Source organism: Amblyomma americanum, chromosome 5, assembly GCF_052857255.1.
Source record: "Amblyomma americanum isolate KBUSLIRL-KWMA chromosome 5, ASM5285725v1, whole genome shotgun sequence".
Taxonomy (NCBI): Eukaryota; Metazoa; Arthropoda; class Arachnida; order Ixodida; family Ixodidae; genus Amblyomma; species Amblyomma americanum.
The window spans coordinates 142,485,081-142,503,721 of record NC_135501.1 but is presented as its reverse complement, the minus strand read 5'-3'; the positions used below and the strand labels follow the sequence as shown (position 1 = coordinate 142,503,721).

Below are 18,641 nucleotides of genomic sequence, written 5' to 3'. Positions count from 1 at the left end.
TTTATTGTTTTTGCATTAATTATTCAATTGCTCTTGGAAGAGTTTCGTGTCTACCCAACATATTACTGTCAGGAATCGTTTGTCATTCAAGCCAATCTTTTGTAGTTCATGTGCTAAGTATTCACTGTAAAAAATTTTTTCCAAAAAAAACAGACATTTTCTGGCAGCTGTCCTGCCAGAAAATGTCTGTACAGTTCTGTTTTCCGTTTTTTAGTTTTTCGGTTATTTTACAATGTTAGATTTTTATCATTTACCGAAAATCCCTGTAAAATTTCTGTGAAATTTCATTTTCTGTTTCAAAGCAAGTCTGTGATTTTCAGGTTTTTCTTTCTCATTATTTACTGAAAGCTTGTAAAAAGTCTGTGAAATTCATTTTTCTGTTTTCAGTTATTCTGTTATTTTACAGTGTTTCTTTTCTGTCATGTACAGAAAATCTGTGAAATTCACTTTTCTGTTTTCAGTTATTCTGTTATTTTACAATGTTTCTTTTCTATCATGTACAGAAAATCTGTGACTGCAAATTGAGTTTAGTTGTCTGTTTTTGGCTGCCCTGTTAATTTACACTCAATTTTCTTTTTGGTTTGCAGAAAATATATTTGAAATTCTTGCAATGTTCTGTTTACTATTAGTTGTTCTTTTATTACAATTTTTTTCCCCGCACAAAATACGGTTTCTGTGCAAGCACAAGGGCTCATTAAATTACAAATACGATCTTTGCGTCGTTTATGCCAATGAAAGTGTGATATTACATAATTCGTTGCTCGAGGGAAGTTGCGTGAAGTAATTTAAGAATATCTAAATATGAAACGTTTGCACAACACTGATTTTCATCAGTATAGCATTGCCTGAGAACCAAAAGCCAAGCAGCTTGATATGAATGAACACTTTATTAAATCGAAAGTCACATCAGCATCAGCAGTCTTCTATAGCTCGAAGACTATTTCTGAGCCCAACATAATAAAATGTTATACAACACAAGCAACAGAAACTAAAAATCTAAAAGTCATAGTCTTTCAAAGCCGTTGCGAGTGCAGCCACTCTTGGTGACAGGCAGTGCTGCTTCCCGCCATTCTTTTGCACCTTTGTTCCTCTTGCAGGATTAATACCTGCAATAGCCCTGAAACAAAGAGCCACGAGCTATCACTAACGACCAGGCACAAAAACTTAATTTTTATAGTTGAAACACAAAAATATATTCGTTCTACACTTGCACAACCACTCTGACAAGGGCGGATGTGTTAAAAAAATCAGGTCTCATATATGATCCGCTACGTTGTGAGGGGTAAAAGCTAAGTAAAAAAAAACACTAATATCTTACCTGTTCCCACCCAGAAATAAAACTCTAGCTTTGTGAGGCATCACTTTGCTGCTCAAACCTTCTTTTCAAGCTCCTCATAGCGATAAAGTAGCAAGATTCGTTTTATCAACAGCCACAGATCAGCATGACTCACAGGCAGTGCTGGGCGGAAAGAGCATACGATGCTTCTACAATGTCATTGTTTACGAGGCATGTGTTGGAGTTTCCGGTCATACAGGTACCATTGGAAACAGAAGTATCTAGGATGCTACTGAAGTCATTTAAGCACCTTGCTTCTCAGTGATCACCTCATTTTACTACCACATATTGAATTACTTGAGATCGACTTTCATCTCCACAAGTGAGGTTTTGATCCAGTGGGTAATGATAAAAGTGTCGGACTAGTTCGTAGCTTATGCGCCCTAGGAACTCATAGCCACTACAGTACATGTGGCCCTATGAATGGAGGAGGATTGAACGGATAAAACAAGGAGAAACGTGCTTTAATAAAACGTTAGGTCTCTTTTGCCTACCTTGCTACAACGGTTTGCCATGTCAGGACGCACCCCTCTCTCATAAAAAACAGCCTGAAATCCGTACCCCGATTCCATTACCTTAAGTGTGTGTGTGTGAGATGCGGCAAAAAAAGAGCGGGAGAGACATTTTTTTCCTTCCGATTGATATTTTATATACAGGGTGATTTTTGTCACTTTTGAAGATATGTTTTAAATACTTAGCTACGTCGGTGTGGTCTTCTGAGCTGGACTGTACAGCAAGGCAGACATTAGGTGCCTCAAATGTATCTGTAGTTACATAATTAACTTTGACTGACTTTTCTATTTTTCATCTCAGAAGCAAGGTAGGTTATGTTGCAAAATTGATGGTCGTCAACTTTGAATATGAGCTGTTTTTAAATACTCCTAAATGGCAGTATCATTCCAGACATCGACCAACAAAAATACACATACGAAAGCTCGTTGAGTCAGCTTTCCACCATTGCATATTCATAGAAAAATCGCTTCTCGCACTTCTAATGCATGCAGCAAGTACAGGCACAGTTAGTGTATTTTTATGATGTATAAGTTAACTAGATTTCGGCAAGAATACGATGCGCAGTTACGGCATTGTATAGATAGGTAAAGTGGGCCAGCCAATTGAACAAGGTTTCCTTCGATACTTCGAAATACATTGCCGAGTAACAAAATTTAAAAATAAGCTTAACCTTCGATGTTGCCAGATAAATTTTGCAATACAACCTTCCCTTTAAAAAGCAGAAATAGTAAAGTTTGTTAGCTAATTTAAGCTGATTAATCGTCTAATTATTCATCCTTATGAGGTACATAATGTCCACTTTGCAGTACAATCCAGCACAATAGAAAGCACCGGCGCATTTCTCACACTTTTTAAAATAGAAGGCTGCAAAGGTTAAAAAAAAATTAACGTTTATAATGCAGTTGCGTGCTTGTCACTTGCTTTGTTTTTGGTGTTGTGCTTTATTATAACAAAACAAACAAAATACCTGATCTCAGACCTTCACATTTACTAGAATGCATCCTTGTCTGTATGCTCTTGCATTAGCCTTCCAGCAGAACTAATAGACAGCACACAGGCGTGATCCCAAGCTGCTGCTGTACTGTTAACTATAGAGATAAAAGGTTTCTTTATGACGTCTCGCTGTTTGACACATATTTTCAAAAATGAGACTGGATAATGAGGGCATGTTATTACGTCAGTCAATGGTAAATCAATTATTAATTTCTTGTACTACAATGTTGCTAAATCTCCCTACCTTAAAGCAAATTTTCTTCGCAGCGGCTCCTATACTACAGCACACTACCAAATATCTTTAGCATTATTGCGTCCCAGTGCTAGTTCAATGCCAAACTGAAGAAATGCCAACTTTCACCTCTATAAGCAAACTTCATTGACAGTATGATATTCTCGATGAACACGCACACTGTTCAAAAAGCTTTTCAGTTGAAGTGCATTTTCTTCGCGTACACTCAGTTTAGCAGCGTAGTAACCGCTTTTCTAAATAAGGTTCTTGAAGATTGGCAGACTGCAGTATGCATTTGCACAGGGCGTGCTGTGACGTCAGGCAAGTGTACAGGTGAGTGAACATTGGCTTCAGTTCTTACCTCTGTGTGAATTCCAAGCACAGGCTCATCTCCTTCTGGTACTGGATGTTAAAAGCGAAATGGGCAAAGAACAGCAGCTTGAAGGCCTCATCTAGCTTCGATGCATGAAGCACTGGATGGGTGTCCACGCAGATTGTGTATGAATTAGCAGTGAGAAAAGTCCATCCTGGAAAAGAGTTGGAAGGAAGCATTATTATTCGCTTTGTCCTTTTTTTATTATGTCTTTCAGTTACACGTAAAGTCTTTATTCAGAGGGGTGGGTCCATCACCATTAGGTTTAGGAGGATAAGTGAATAACGAGGAAGGGATAACGACGAAGATTGCATTGACCTATATATGATAGGCACATCGAGCCAGCAATACTCATTAAGCATTTCAATCAGCGGGAAGTGTATTTTAATAAATTGCATACATTTGTCTAATAAAATAAAGATTTGCATTTCGGACAAGGTAGCACCATTTAGTGCATTTTTCAGCAATTTTTTTAAGAACTGCCCCTTTAGTCAGTCATCAGTATCTTACCTTTCACGCAGATGAAAGGACAGCTTGGCAGATCCCCCAAGTCATCGTCGCTGGCCGTCTCCTTATATGAAAAATCCAATTCACATGTGCATTAGCATTAGGATCAGTCAATGGCATGTAATAAAAGAAAAATGTTGCCTTAAGTCCTCAACACAGACGCCATTTCACTTAAATATGAGTTACCATTGCGTCGCACGCTAAAACACACCGCAGCAAGTCTGCTGGCTTTGAGGATAAATTTTTGTTTATGGGCAAGGTTGACATAAAACTTCCAGATTTTTCTGTTATCTCAGTACAAATGTTAGAGACGTGGGTAAAACAATCACTGCACTACTGTTATAAAAGGCAGTGCTGACTTGATTATTGGGAGGAATAAATTAATGGGACACTTCACATTGTGCATTAACGTGCGACGACTGCAAGGAAATAATGCAAACTACATTTATCAGTTTTTACCTCTGTTAGCTTGTAAAACAGCTCTTTGTCTTCTGAAGATTGCGAGCAGTAGTAGTGGCATGGCTCCGTATTCAACTGCCATTGACTTCCTGTTAGTTTTGGCAGCTTCTATTTCTTGGAGACAAGACTTCACACATTCTTTTTTTACTTGGCTGTGTGCGTAACGAAAAACTTGCCGTCCAACAGTCTTTAGTCGGTCATCGAAAGTCTTTGCAACATTTGAGCCTAGCAAGATGTTTATGTGGTTGGTCAGGTGCTTTGCCTGAAACAGAAATGGCCAGCTTCGCTCAATGTCTCGAATATTTTTGGATGCATTGATAAGCTGACGTTGTGATGCATAAGTCTCTGACATGAGCTGTGCAACCATGGTCTCATCTGGAAACGCAAGCCTGAACTGCGACAGCAAGTCGTCTTTTTTCTTCTCCTGTGAGTCAGCAGTCTCGTCAGATGGAAGCTTTGGCTGCCATGCCACACACCCATATGAGTCTCTCTGAATCTTCACTCGTTTGACACTCAAGTCCAGTTCATCGTCCGGTTCGAACTGATGTGGCTGCTCAGAGCTTGGCCTTCGTTTGTTGTTAACACAGTTTTCAAGTTTCCACAAGAGTGTCTCAATACCCGAGCCAATTACTGCCCCATTTAGGGTGTCCTCGAATGTCTTCGGGTAATGGCTCACAATTTCAGCTGCGATGGCCCTCAAGATCTTGCGACCTGGCTTCCTGTTTATGGCAAGAATATGGTCACTCACAAGTCGTACCATTTCATTCAAGTCGCTCTTTACTGGACGCTTCCCTTCTTGGCAAGCCTTCATAAGCTGTGGTGGGAAAACCTCCCAAGGTGTAGAAAAGCTTGCACACTGTGTGCTTGTAGGCGATTGAATGTCGTTGGGAGAAAGTGACACTGGTGGGTTGGGCGTAGCCGCTGAGTGAAACCTTTCAAGAAGAATCCTTCTGCTGATGGGCTTTAAAAATTGCAAATCCTCTTCAACCACATACTTCAGATGTTCCAGGGACTCTACACCACATTGCTGCAGCTTCTGGACTGTCAGCTCTACAATCTCCTTGTCCAGGGCTGGCAGCCAGTTGGAAATTCGTTGTTCCAACTCCATTGCAGCAATCTGAAACACAGTTCAAACTCCATCAAGTAATCCATGCTTCAAAACAAAAACAGGATAACTGCAGCGGGCAAGGTTGTACTGGATTAATGGTGTGTTGTCAAGCAAGCTGTCGAGCTCAATGCACTTGATTGGACAGTCATTACTTAAGATGTTAAAATACTGCATTCCTGGTTCATACGATGTACTAACAGTTTTTACAAGAAAAAAATGCCGGGCATCTTTCGACAGGATCAGCTGTATTTCCCCAAACTTTAGTTCGCCGTTCTGCCGTGACATTACAACTAGCATTTTGCACTCATACAACAGACCCCGAATAGTTGCTTGCTGTGTTGAGAAAATTTCCCCTTCATCAGAAACAACTTCCCGAACTTCGTTCTGAATTTCAGGACTGCAAAGGCTGATCATGAAAGTAGATGCATTGTCGAGAACGTCAGTACTGCTTCCTGTGTTCTTGTAAGCTTGGAAAAGCTGATGCCGCTGAGATAAAGTCAACGTCAAATTCTTGAAATTTTGACAATTTCTAGCACATTTCTTGAAGTAGCTGTGTTTGCTCTCGCATCGCATTGTCCACAATCTGATCAGGGGACCAAACTGCATAATAAGCATTGGATAGTGAAGAAGGTAATGGTGTTTTGGCCTCAATGGAATATTTGGGAACAGAGCTGCTCTGCTTGTCATGTAATCTTCGATGATATCTTGGAGCCTCATAGCCATTGCACTTGTAACTGCTGGCGCAGTAACTAAAAGAACAATTTCTGATCAATCATTAATTGGGAGACGCCTCGCATGCTGACTTTCAACCAATTAGTATAGCAGCACCGTAGATACTAATTTGTACTGTGAACAGCATGCATTTGAATACATAAGCTTGAACACACCTGTCCTGAACATGGTAGAAGTCGTTTTCTTTTTTTATACTGAAACCCAAACAGTGCCTTACACAGGAGCTGTTATTTAGGCTTGTTCTCTGATATATGCATCTGTCACGCAAAGTAAATGGATGATCAGTGTTAGCTAGTCCACGTTGTACTTCTATCGTCGCATTTGCTTTGAATACCGCGGCCATGCACTAGTGCGTGATGATTGCGGTTTTATTTTGGCTTAGTTACAGGCTCTCTTGACTGAGCTGCAGCGTGATTGCGGATGCCTTAAGTTAGTATCTACTACTTTACAAAGGCCGGGAGCCTTCCGCTCAGGTTGTGAATGCATTTCTGCCAGTTTTATAGCGCGAAAGCACTAATCCGGAGGTTCCTACCCCAAGAAAATTCTGCTCTTGCTTACTTGTGAAGCAGCTGCATAGGAACACTATAACAGTTAGCCAAGCATAGTGATGACACTGTGCCTATACATGATAGCCATAACAAGGGCAACCATGACCCGAACATGAGTTAACTTGGAATTTGGTGCCCGGGTCACCGCCAAATTTCAGCATATGGTTCACCCAAAAATTGGCCTCAGCCAAACTGGACCAAAACTGATTATAAGTAATCAGTTTTATTCAATACAAGTATATTTAGTTCTCTGCAATGTCCAGTTCAAGTACTGTTAATTTGATTACATTCGGAGAATTTTGGTTATTTAAGTCACTAATTACTATTCACTAATTAGCAGTCACTAGTCAGGTACTAATAATTGTTAAATTATTATGTCAAGTTCAAGTACTGTTGATTTGGTTGATTTTCTGGTAATTTAATTCCCTAATTGCTTTTGACTAATGAAGGGTCAATTATCAGAGGTCACCATTTCTCCTTTATTACCTCCAGGTCAAATACCGTTCGTCTGATTACATTCGGAGCATTTATAGCCATTTTATTCACTAATTGTTTATCGCTAATTAAGGGTCGGTAATTAAGTGTCAGTATTTAGTTTTTTACTACCTCGAGTTCAGGTAGTGTTCATTTCATTGTAATTTAAGCATGCTGTCAAGCATCTACGCCGTTTGCAATTCTGCGCCAGCCTCCGAAGAGAACTGACACGTGCGGGTGACCGACGACCCGTTCCCCGCATAACATGCATCTCACCGTCCAGAACTGTCCGTAATACGTGATATAGTCCAATATGGTAGTCTCATTAGCCGACAAACAGATCAAACAGCATATTCAACATTAAAATTTTCAGATTATATTTCACAGCCATAGCAAAAGCCGTGTGGAATCTATTTGACGCTTATGCCGATACAGCGGCGGCGACCAGGCCGCCGAGCCTACTGAGGCGAAGACATGCTCCACCGCAATACACGGGGGAGCGCAGGCCGCGTAGCAACCGCAAAGCTGGAAACGAACGATCCACCTCCGGGTCGACGTTGCTTGTCGACAGCTAGGCAAGGGCCAAGACCGCAGCTTTGTTTACTCGAGAAAGTTCGCGTACGCATGCAGAGTCTGAACACTCGTGAGTTCAAAGATACCGTGAGCCGAACGGCCTCCGCTCAGCCGTAGCTCCGCGTGAGCAAGATGCGATGCCGCTGCATTCGAAACGACAAGCTGGCGCAGGGCTGGAATCTCGCGAGACTGGTTCGGCTCGCGCGAGTGGCCGGTGCGCCGGCCGAATGACGACAGTTGGCGCGGCGGCCAATGCCGCGAGTCGAAGCTCAAGCGAGAACCCGAGCCCTGGCAGATCTCAAATTTAACGCACACACCACGTTAAAACACGCTGCAAAGATTTCAGATAGCCTTTAGATGCTATCGTGAATGCGATGAAAATTAAGGGCTGCGTGGTTGCGGTAGCGAGGCCGCGGCACGATTTAGAAGCTAGCACAATGAAATATGGAATAGACACACGACGCTTGCCGCTACGGCGGCGTCCGCGGCGGCAAGTGATTCGCGCGTGAGCGCTCGTCCTGTTCGTTTTAACTTTTAACTGCGTGTCAAAGCTGCACCTTCACCATGAACAGTTTACGGAGCGTAGGCAGCTTGAAACCGCAAGGCGGAGGATGAAAGTTACGCAGGGCTAGGGCTTTCCCGCTATTTAGTGAGATGCGAGCTATGTGCCCATGCCTTAATATTTCGCTACAGTAATCCACCTCCATCGCACGCAACATCTACAATATAGTTTAGAGATTTCCACCGGTGACACAAAGCAAATCACACTGTCTGTATCAAGTGGCAGAGATTGTTTGTTCACTCACCTTTCCAAATGAAACGAATAAATCGATGCACGAAGACACCAAGCCCCTCTTCATGCGGAAGTCATCTTGCGAAGTGCAGCTCCGCATCAAAAGCAACCACATAGTACTAGTTGTGCGAAAAATTTAGTTTACTACACTCTAGGCTTTAAAAAATAAACGGATGTTTTTTAAGGTGTTCAGGTGCATTATTCGTAGCTTACTTCTTAATAGAGACGCACGTGACTAGACCACGGCGGTCAAAAACAGAAAATGTCTGTTTTTTTGCTTGATCACCTTTCTGTTTTTTCCAGTAACAGATTTTTTCCGTGCGGCAACAGTAAATTTCTGCAAAAACGCCTGTAATTTTACACACTTTTTTTACAGTGTTCCTGACGAGAACGCACCAATAAAAATTCTTATTTGTAATTCACGAACCTCCTAGAGCCAAAAAGAAGAAACAATTCATTTTTTTCATAGGGATTTATTGGGCGATTTTTCAAACTGCAAAGTCGACGAACAAGTTAGTAGTTGAGTGCAGACCTGACATCTCAAATATGCATTTTCGTTTATGCAGCACAAGCACAGTTTCCTTTGTTGGAAGGAAGTAAAATTTTCAGCTAAGATAGCCTAATGAAGGAGTCTGCGTCAGCTTAGTCTGAAGAGGGTTTTTTTATTCAAGATTCTCCTCGGATAGCGGAACACAGTACATAATGTGTCTGCCGCTAGAATCTTATGCTGAGATTGCGCTTCATAATGCAGCATCTCAGGTTCCAAAAGAAATCATTCATTGGCAACGTTTTGCACTCGCGCGCTCGGCGTCAAACCCATGAAGAAAAGAAACTTCAGGCGTTAAGTAAAGCAAGCATTTTTATGAAATGTTTTTCATGCCACAGAAGCTCGTCCAATTCCACACAGGTCAAAAAATGTAGGAAAAAGCATTTGATGGTAGCATGCATACAAAACAGTGCCATTTATAAGGCATGGTCTGTATTCATTGCTTCATTGGCATTAAGATAAATGTTTCTGAGGGAGCTGAAAATTTCAAAGACCGCAGCTTATTAATTAGGAACTAGCACCGTAGCCAATTTTGCGCGTTCTGAAACAATATCAGGGCTTTTATTTCTGTGGTAAGGGTAGAAACGCGAATTTGCAAAATGTGTCATATGGAGTGTAATATTTCTGCTGCAATGCTAAAAAATTATTCCTGCATTCCTCGTCCGGCAACATTGGGGTGGATGGATCTTTAACCCGAAGTTCGAGCCATTCAGTGGAATCTGAAAAAAATAAGCATGCATTTGTAGTGCTTGTGTCAGACATTTTGAAAGCAGATTTTAAGTTAAATAAAGCCCTGTATATTGCAGCACTTAATGGCACTGGAAAATGTTTATCCTACTTATGTTTTCAGTGAAAATTATTTCTATGGCTCCTTCCGCCTACACTGGGCTATACCTAGCCACGTCAGTCGCACTGACGGTAAGTGCTATGAGCGCAATAGGCTTCCATTCTCCGGCACTCCCTCAACGCTAAGCGACGACACATAGGCAGATTGGCATGAATAACTGAATAAAAACCTCTAGCTTCCATTCAACGCGATATATTTGTGATCAGGTAAACAGTTACAACAAAGTAGTTTATAAAATTTTTTGGAGCTTTAATAATTTCTCCAACAATGGGGACACTTCAGTCTTGACCATTCTAGATTATTGAGCCTAGCGATGATTTAGACAGCTAAGGGAGCCTGGAGAGCATAATACGTGAACATTTGTATTCTTTCTGGTGAATGGGAAATTGAAATAAAGCATATAAGTAATGCGAAGTCTCAGTTAGAAAAGTGGCCGCAGCAAGGAAACAAAGCGCACAATCGGTTTGGGCATATTAAAAATTTATTTTCATCTCTGTGTGATGTAAACTTACACTAAGCTGTATTGGCATTATAAGTACCAAGGACTCATCGGCGTTCACTGGCAGTCATCAGTCATTCTGTCAACAACCAGTAGCACATGCCCGCCTCTAGTTATTTCACTGCCGCGTAGGCAAATCGTCGCGGTCGTAGTTACAATGGCCGTGGTGCACATCAAGAGTTCATGATAAGGATTCGTGCGGCTGATGTGGACTGTTTTATGGTTTTGACGGCGGATATCCCGGAAGTTTGTCATCGGTTCCATTACATAGTCGACCGATCAATGTTGAGACACAGCACGGTAAGGTCCGTGATAACTTGAGATAAATTAGGACGATAAGCTCGAACAGTATGAAGGTGTCCATAACCATACAAGTAAGAAGGCAGGAAGAATTACGTGGGCTAGACCAGCATCGCAGCGCTCATTCTGTCAGTTTTGATTATCCTACATGAGAGAACAGGCTATGTGGCAGATTCTTTGGCATACATGGCAATTTTCGAGGCAGGTGTGCAATTGTATGCGTCAGAATGGTAGGGGACAATTGTATCAGGTAGCCTTCTGGCTTCACGTCTGTGGAGGAGATAAGACAGTGAAAATTCGATGGCAAAGTGGAAGGAGGTGTTTTAGGCGCACATGAGGAACAAAAGTGCGATCGCACTTAAAATAGTCGGGACTGCTGTACATTGTCACTATGTCACCGAGCATCCGGATGAACCTTTCCGTGATCCCGTTTGTCTGAGGATGGTAAGCCGCCGCTTTCTATGAACAATGCAGCGTTCTACGCGGAGCACCTAAATAACGCCTCATAACAACACGCGGCTGCGGACACTAAGAAGCTTAAGAGGGGCGCCGTGCGGAGAATAAAAAATTGACAAGACATCTACCACTGAATAGCTCAAGATATAGCAACAGCTGCTGAGGTTTTTAGACTTTAGGAAATATTGTAGTAGAGAATATTAGAGTGACCTAACTACTATATTGCTCTCGGGCGCACTTTTTATAGTTTTATAGTTTTTTTATAGTTTTATAGTCCGCCGCTCTCGAAGCAGCGCAGTGCCGACGATTATCCACTCCTCTGGCAGAGCGTTCTATAGCAGCTGCTCCAGATAGAGCGTGGTACACTCACCCGCTCTTGCCATAGCATTCCTCCTCCTTAGACGCTAACCATGTTCCGGATGTTTATCGCGGTACGCTTTCTTACACTCATGCCATGCCTTCCTCCTCTCGCCGTACCCTCCTTCTACGGCAATCCTTTTTCCAGAGTAACTACACCCAGATTGGTTCTCTTGGCAAGCAGGTACCGAGTGCGCGTTCTCTCATGCTCTCGCCATACCTCCTTCTTCCACAGCAAACACCCTCCGGTTAGGAATTTCTTTGCTTCCTCCACACCCTCCTCCCTCCACGGTAACCACCTTTTTGAAGGCTACCTTTGTAACCATCCTCTGGTTACGCCTTCCTGCGCTCTCGCTATAAAGCTTGCTTCAATGGTAACGTTTGTCATCATTTCAAGGTCGCCACTCTGCGTGTTGCCCCGCCGCGGTGGCTCAGTGGTTAGGGCGCTCGACTACTGATCCGGAGTTCCCGGGTTCGAACCCGACCGCGGCGGCTGCGTTTTTATGGAGGAAAAACGCTAAGGCGCCCGTGTGCTGTGCGATGTCAGTGCACGTTAAAGATCCCCAGGTGGTCGAAATTATTCCGGAGCCCTCCACTACGGACCTATTTGTTCCTCTCTTCTTTCACTCCCTCCTTTATCCCTTCCCTTACGGCGCGGTTCAGGTGTCCAAAGATATATGAGACAGATACTGCGCCATTTCCTTTCCACCAAAAACCAATTATTATTTTTTATTATCTCCGTGTTCTTTTCGTGGCAACCGCCTCTTGGCAACCGCCGACCGGTTGCGCCTCCTTACGTCCTCGCCATACCCTCCTGCTTCCCGACTGACCATCCTCTTGTTGGGGATTCCTCCTCTCCACCCATGCCCTCCTTCTTTAAGGGTAAATATCTTCCGGTTTGAGATTCTTCTGCTGCCCCGTTACATTCCTTCTTCCGAGGTAAATATCCCCCGGTTGGAGATTCCTCTGTTCTCTCTTACATTCATTCTTCCAGGGTAAATAACCTCCAGTTGAGGATTTCTCTGTTCTCCCCATACATCCATTCTTCCGGGGTAAATATACTCCGGTTGGGCATTCCTCTGCTCTTGCCATACCCTCTTCCTTTTATGGTAACCATCCTGCGGAGGGTTATTGGTGATAGGAGTTGCGGGATACAGATATGAAACGACTTGGGAAAGGCTGGTTGAGTTTAATGAATATGCGTAGTTGAGGTTAGTGCGATTGGGTGTTACCTGCATGTATTTACACTTGGAAACATTGAGCTGCATAATCCATGTAGAACACGAGTCTTCAATTCTGCTTAAAACGTTTTGAAGGATTGGCTGGTCTTTTTTCGTCGTTATGCAACGGTACAAGACACCGTCGTCTGCGAAAAGACGAATGCTAATAGGAAGGTCGTTTATGAAGATTAAAAACAGAAGTAGACCGAGCGCCGAGCCCTGTGGGATGTCAGACAAAACCTCATTTGCAGGTGACTGATCATTATCGATAATAGTGTATTGAGTATGAGCAGTTAGAAAACAACGCACCCGTGTCAGTACCATAGGACCGAGGCATAAGCAAGAAAGTTTTTGTCAGCAGGCGCTGGTGGGTCACATGATCAAAGTGTTTCGAGGAGTTTAGGTATATGCGATTAGTCTGAAATTACGAATCTAAATTTATATTAAGATTGATAGTCGAATGAAAAAGCTCGGTTTTTCATGAATAACCGGATCTCAAACCATCCTGAGTAGGAAAAAAGAAGCAGTTGTAATTCAGATGAGAGACCACGTGTGAATATATAATATGCTCTAGTAGCTTGCAGACAAAGTAAGTTGAAGTAATCGGACGGTATAAAGAAGGATCCAACCGGTTACTTGCTTTAAAAACCATAACTATTCGACTCATCTTCCAGCCATCTGAAATTGAACCTGTAGCAATTGTTTGCTGGTATATGATTTGCAAAAACTGCCTTCAGCTACTCTTGGTGCAATTCAGTATCTTTGAAGGTATATTTTCTGGTCCTGGGGCTCTTGAAACCTTAAGCTTATCAATAAGAATTTGCGGTACCGTTGGCAGTGACAGTGTCCTTACGACTGTCAAAATCTTAGTTTCCTTCGGCCTCGCTTCACAAGAGTCATTGTCTTTTTCATCGCAGGGTTTACAATGATGGGGTAAATGAGAACCTGTCCCATTTCTCAAATCGCAATTAAGGTCTGCCAGGCGATCATTAATAGAAAGGCCTGTTTGGCCGCTGTGATCTCTCCCGCACGTAAGAAGTATGTGATTTGATGCGGCTGTTAATACACAGCAGCAATAATTGACTACTAAATTACTGATAATAATCCCCTTTTTATATATCTAGATTCAAAACACAAAGAGGCCCGAAATATTTATTACAAAGCATTGTTTACCTACATAGAACTTCTCTACTTAATTCGTCGAAGCGACTGGAATTGGAAAAAAAGGTTTCGGGAAAAGCTGGAAACGAAAGCTTTAAAACTGCTTCGAGCTGTCACTCTAAAAAATTGTCCATTATACGTTCGCTGGCACCGAAGCTTGCGAAGCGTAATTACTCTCAAGGTCGCATTTTGAAAATTGGAAATAACACTGGACGTAATTGGCATCTGGTTGAGCAATATCTCAACAATGATAGTCGTAAAACGTGGCTTACAAAGGGAAGATGCGAACATACGAGATAATCCTATTCACGTTGCGAATGATTTTAGCCGGAACTCGAACATTTACCAGAGTTTACAGGACGTATTCACTTTACCTCCCTTGCCACGTAGCTACCTCTCTTTTCACTTACCTCATGTATCTGCAGAAGTCTATAAAGTAATTAAATCCCTCAAAGCAACTGGTGTAGGATTACATTCTATTCATCTGTCTAAAGTCAAGCTCATTTCTGAAGTCATTTCCCCCGTTATGATCATCACATTTTATAAAATGTTCAAAGCAGGTATTTTTCCAAATTCTCGTAAGGCTGGTAAAATAATCTCTTTTTACAGGACAGGTTTGAGTAACTGCATCAGTAATTACCTTGTCATCTGCATTCTTTTTTTTCAGTTATCTAAAAGACAAGCTTTTTGCACACGAATAATGAATCACCTGACTACATTTGACCTTTTACCTCCTCGAAAGTTTGTCTTCCGGCCGGGTTATCTCACAGAAATAGCACTCATTCAATTTCAAGTTCAGTGTTCCGTTTCATTGAAAATATAAACTAATCATTGACAACGGTTCAATTGTTGGAGCAATTTTCATCGAAGAAAACCTTTCGACACGCCGAATAATATTCCATGTAGAATAATCAATATACTATCACCAGTTGGAATTTGCACTCGGCCCAAGGAGTTCATGCGTACTTATATAAGTAACCGATCACAAGTTCTTATATATAATTCTTTTTCTGCTCTTCAGGCTGTAAACAAAGGTGTCCCGCAGGGATCAATATTAGGCCCGCTACTCTTCTTACCTTTTATTAACGATCTACCTTTTCTACTAAATCACACAAAATGCCTGTCATGCGGATGATACCATCCTTTAAACTTCCCACAAGTCCGCCACTTTACTTGACCATAGGCGTAAAACACTTAGATAACTTCAGCCTGTGGTGGAAAAACAACATGCAGCAAAGTAACCACCAAAAAACGACTTTCATAATGTTTCACTCTCCTCTCAAAATCATGAATGCATAAACCACGCCATAACTCACACTTGATACCCATGCCTAAACATCTTGGAAAGTTCCAAGTTTCTGGGCGTCACTCTAGACGAAGAGTTAAAATCTCATCTCCACGTTCAATCACTCCTGCCTAAGATTTCGTTCAGTGTTTATACCATAATCAAAACATGTGCACATTTTCCGGCGCACAACATACATTCAGTATCTTATTTATCTATAGCCACCTCATTCACTGTTTATCGTGCTGGGGACACACATATTTCCAACACATCGGAAGACTTCATTGCGTTCAGAATCAACCCATCAGGCTCGTGCCATCCAGTTCATTCAAAGCGCGCTATTTATCACTCTACCTAGCTTGCGCATATGCTTGCACTTCAACAATTATTCCCACTAAAGTTATCCATCACTGTGTAAAAGCTCATTAATCATCACTTTCATATTGATGGCCTTACTGATCAGAATAAATATGCGACTCCTATTAGGTTTTAAAACCTTAATAATCTTTTCTTGCCTTAAGTGATGATTAATTGATGAAAATTTAGTACGCTGTTTGCCGGCATATTATATCCAAATATATAACATGTGAATTTAAAGTGTCGTTTGATGTTCACTCATTCTATCATCGCATTAAAGAAAATTTATTCGATTTGCTGTGCAGGTAAAACACTAAAACTGTAATAACCCTTGCTTAAAGTTTTATTTCTTCGGCAGTATACGTGTAAGTTGGCACTACATATACCTAATATGTCTCAGTTTTTAAAACGTATTATTGTTACCATTGCCTTTTTTACGTTCTGTTCTTAATACTAAATATATGATACACTGCTTCCACTGTTTGCGATTTTACCCACTTACTTTGTTCTTACCAACTTCTCTACTAATTTTATTGTATTCGCTATAATTGTGCACGTTACTTAATAAACTGGATCTTAATATAGGAGGTTATGGCCCACTACTATACCAGTGTCACCACGTGCTACTCAGCTGAGGGAGTGCGTAGTCTTTTCTGGTCATTGAGATCACGCGGAACCCCATTCCTGGTCATGCGTCTCCATCGGAACTTGAAATACTTATTTTTTTTTAATCCGGAGTAGAATAACCAGGCACCGGGGTTCCTCTTGCAACCGAGACGGATGCTCTGCCCCTAGGCCATTGCTGCTCCTTCACTGCTGCCTCCTCCATTGGTGCGGCTCGTACAAAGGACAACTTACACGTGGAATCCAGGCTTCCGTTGGTGAAGCAGAGCACCAACGCCTACCCCATTTGCGCCAGTGTGTACCCCTGTTTTCGAGTTAGGGCCGTAATGGCGAAGTATGCGGTCTGAAGTAATAAGCCCAAATAGCGTAACGAAAACGTCATCACACAGGGAGGACCGTGGCGACAGGTTCTGGGCTTGAATCTCAGTCTTCAGTAAAACGACGACTGAAAAATTCAAGATGATGCTCAGAAAATACAAACATCGGCTGATGAAACATCGCTGTTCGTTGATCGTAAACGTCCCCGAAAAGTCGGAGACTGCGTGGATTTTTGCCGGGCCCAGGAGTATGCCGTCTTTTGAGAGCACAAGTGCGATATGATCAAGTGCCGAGCTCTGAAAAGGCATTTGTTCAAAGTGAATTGCTGTACTATGATACTGAGGCTGGTGAACATTTGGTGCAGGAAGTTAGATGTGCGAAGTGGGCCAAGAACCCGACGAGGTTGTCTAGGTTGAAAAGACACATCTTCAGCGCCGGCCGCACAAGCCACTATCTACCATTAGTTGGAATGTTGTGGGAGCACAGCAGAGCCCTGGCAGTATAAAGTGGAATCCATATAATCCGTCAGGCATGAAACAAGCTGTTTTTTTCGCATTTGCTTTCGTTCTTGGGAATTTTCTAAATAACCAGGACGCAGATTGCGGGAGTAAAAGAACTGTGCATCTGGTAGCGCATCAGTGGCGTATACTGACTGACAAAGGGTAGAAGTCTTTCGGATTGCATTTTCTGATACACGAGCTCCTTAAAGCTATCGCGTTGAAACAGAATGATTTGTTTCTGAGTTCTTTATTAAGGCTTCAAAAATTGCTTGATACATACCGTTCAGTCGGTGGACTTTAAATATTCCACATAGCTGATCTGGACTTGCGTATAGCAACGATTCATTTGTTCGCTTTTTTTCGGCTATGCGTGGGAATGGAAGAGAAAAAAAATACATTTGGAGAAAAATTATTTAAATGTCGGTATCTATTTTTAAGAAAACACCATTTCGAGCCTTAACCAACATATAAAATTTCCTAGATTATGTTTTACCCAATACATCAGAGTATTCCTGCATTATATTTCAATTTTTCATATCTTGTCCAACAGATTTTGACACCAACGTACGATGTTTCTAATGTATTGAATTCTTCAAAACATTATTGTCTTAAAGGATCAAAGAGTTGGCTTTTTATGATTGCATCCCCTGTCTTCTGTGAAAGGTACCTTCTTATCTTTCTTATATGATCGTCTATATGATTTCATTCTTGTGATCCCCGAGCATCTAAGACCTTTTTTTATCGTGCAGTATATTATATTTAGGCGCCCATGGACTGGGGTCATTATTTATCTTTGATTGCAAACTGACGTATTCAGGGATTTTGCATGTCTTGATTTGGGCACCCAAGAAGAGAATTTCAAAAGACGCTGGCATCACCTTTTATTATTACAGACATCTATGGTATGTCATATCTATGTTAACTTTCTCCTAATCAGCTTGTTGTTGTCTTCTCCTACTTTTCGGAAAGATGAGAATGTCTCTTCATAAAACGCCTATTTTAATTGGTTTTCTCTTGGCATAGTGTTTTTATATACACACTCAACACAGACAATATTTTCCTGTAGGAAGTTCTCTCCTTATTAGAACATTTAAGGTTGTTATCATAACAGGCCTTTTCGTTACCAGGTTAGAGCTAAATATGCCCCAATAAAACCACCAGCCAAGTAGTCAACTTCTCTGCTTAATTCTTCCTTGTGGTTGATCTCATGCACCAAGAACTTCTTCCTTGGATTCAAAATTTTGGTCGCCATTTAAAGCAGCTCTTGTGTACTACCTGTCGTTTATCTGTCAGCCAAGCCTAAAAACTCGTGTGTATCTTTTTGAAAAGGTTAGCAGAGAGAACACGAGAAACGAGAAAATTAATGTTGCAGCAGATATGTATTTCCGGTTTCGTACTCTCTTGCGCTTTTGCGTTACTTAAAAATATATTGGAACGATAAATTTTCGTCCACATCACCAGTGTAGATAGACGTATACAGCAGAACTCAACGCATACGTAAGCTACACGTCTTCTGCACAATGGTGGTA

At 41.7% G+C, this 18,641-nt stretch overlaps 1 protein-coding gene across 1 annotated transcript; it reads right to left on the bottom strand.

Moving 5' to 3' along the window:
- Window positions 1–868: 868 nt before the first annotated feature.
- On the bottom strand, window positions 869–8,994 carry LOC144132795 (uncharacterized). The gene is made up of 4 exons (XM_077665454.1): window positions 8,655–8,994; window positions 3,958–5,530; window positions 3,436–3,601; window positions 869–1,117 (listed from the first exon to the last, which is right to left on the bottom strand). Exons 1-2 carry the CDS (start codon window positions 8,754–8,756, stop codon window positions 4,403–4,405), a joined length of 1,230 nt encoding a protein of 409 aa, XP_077521580.1. The 5' UTR covers window positions 8,757–8,994; the 3' UTR covers window positions 869–1,117; window positions 3,436–3,601; window positions 3,958–4,402.
- Window positions 8,995–18,641: the final 9,647 nt, after the last annotated feature.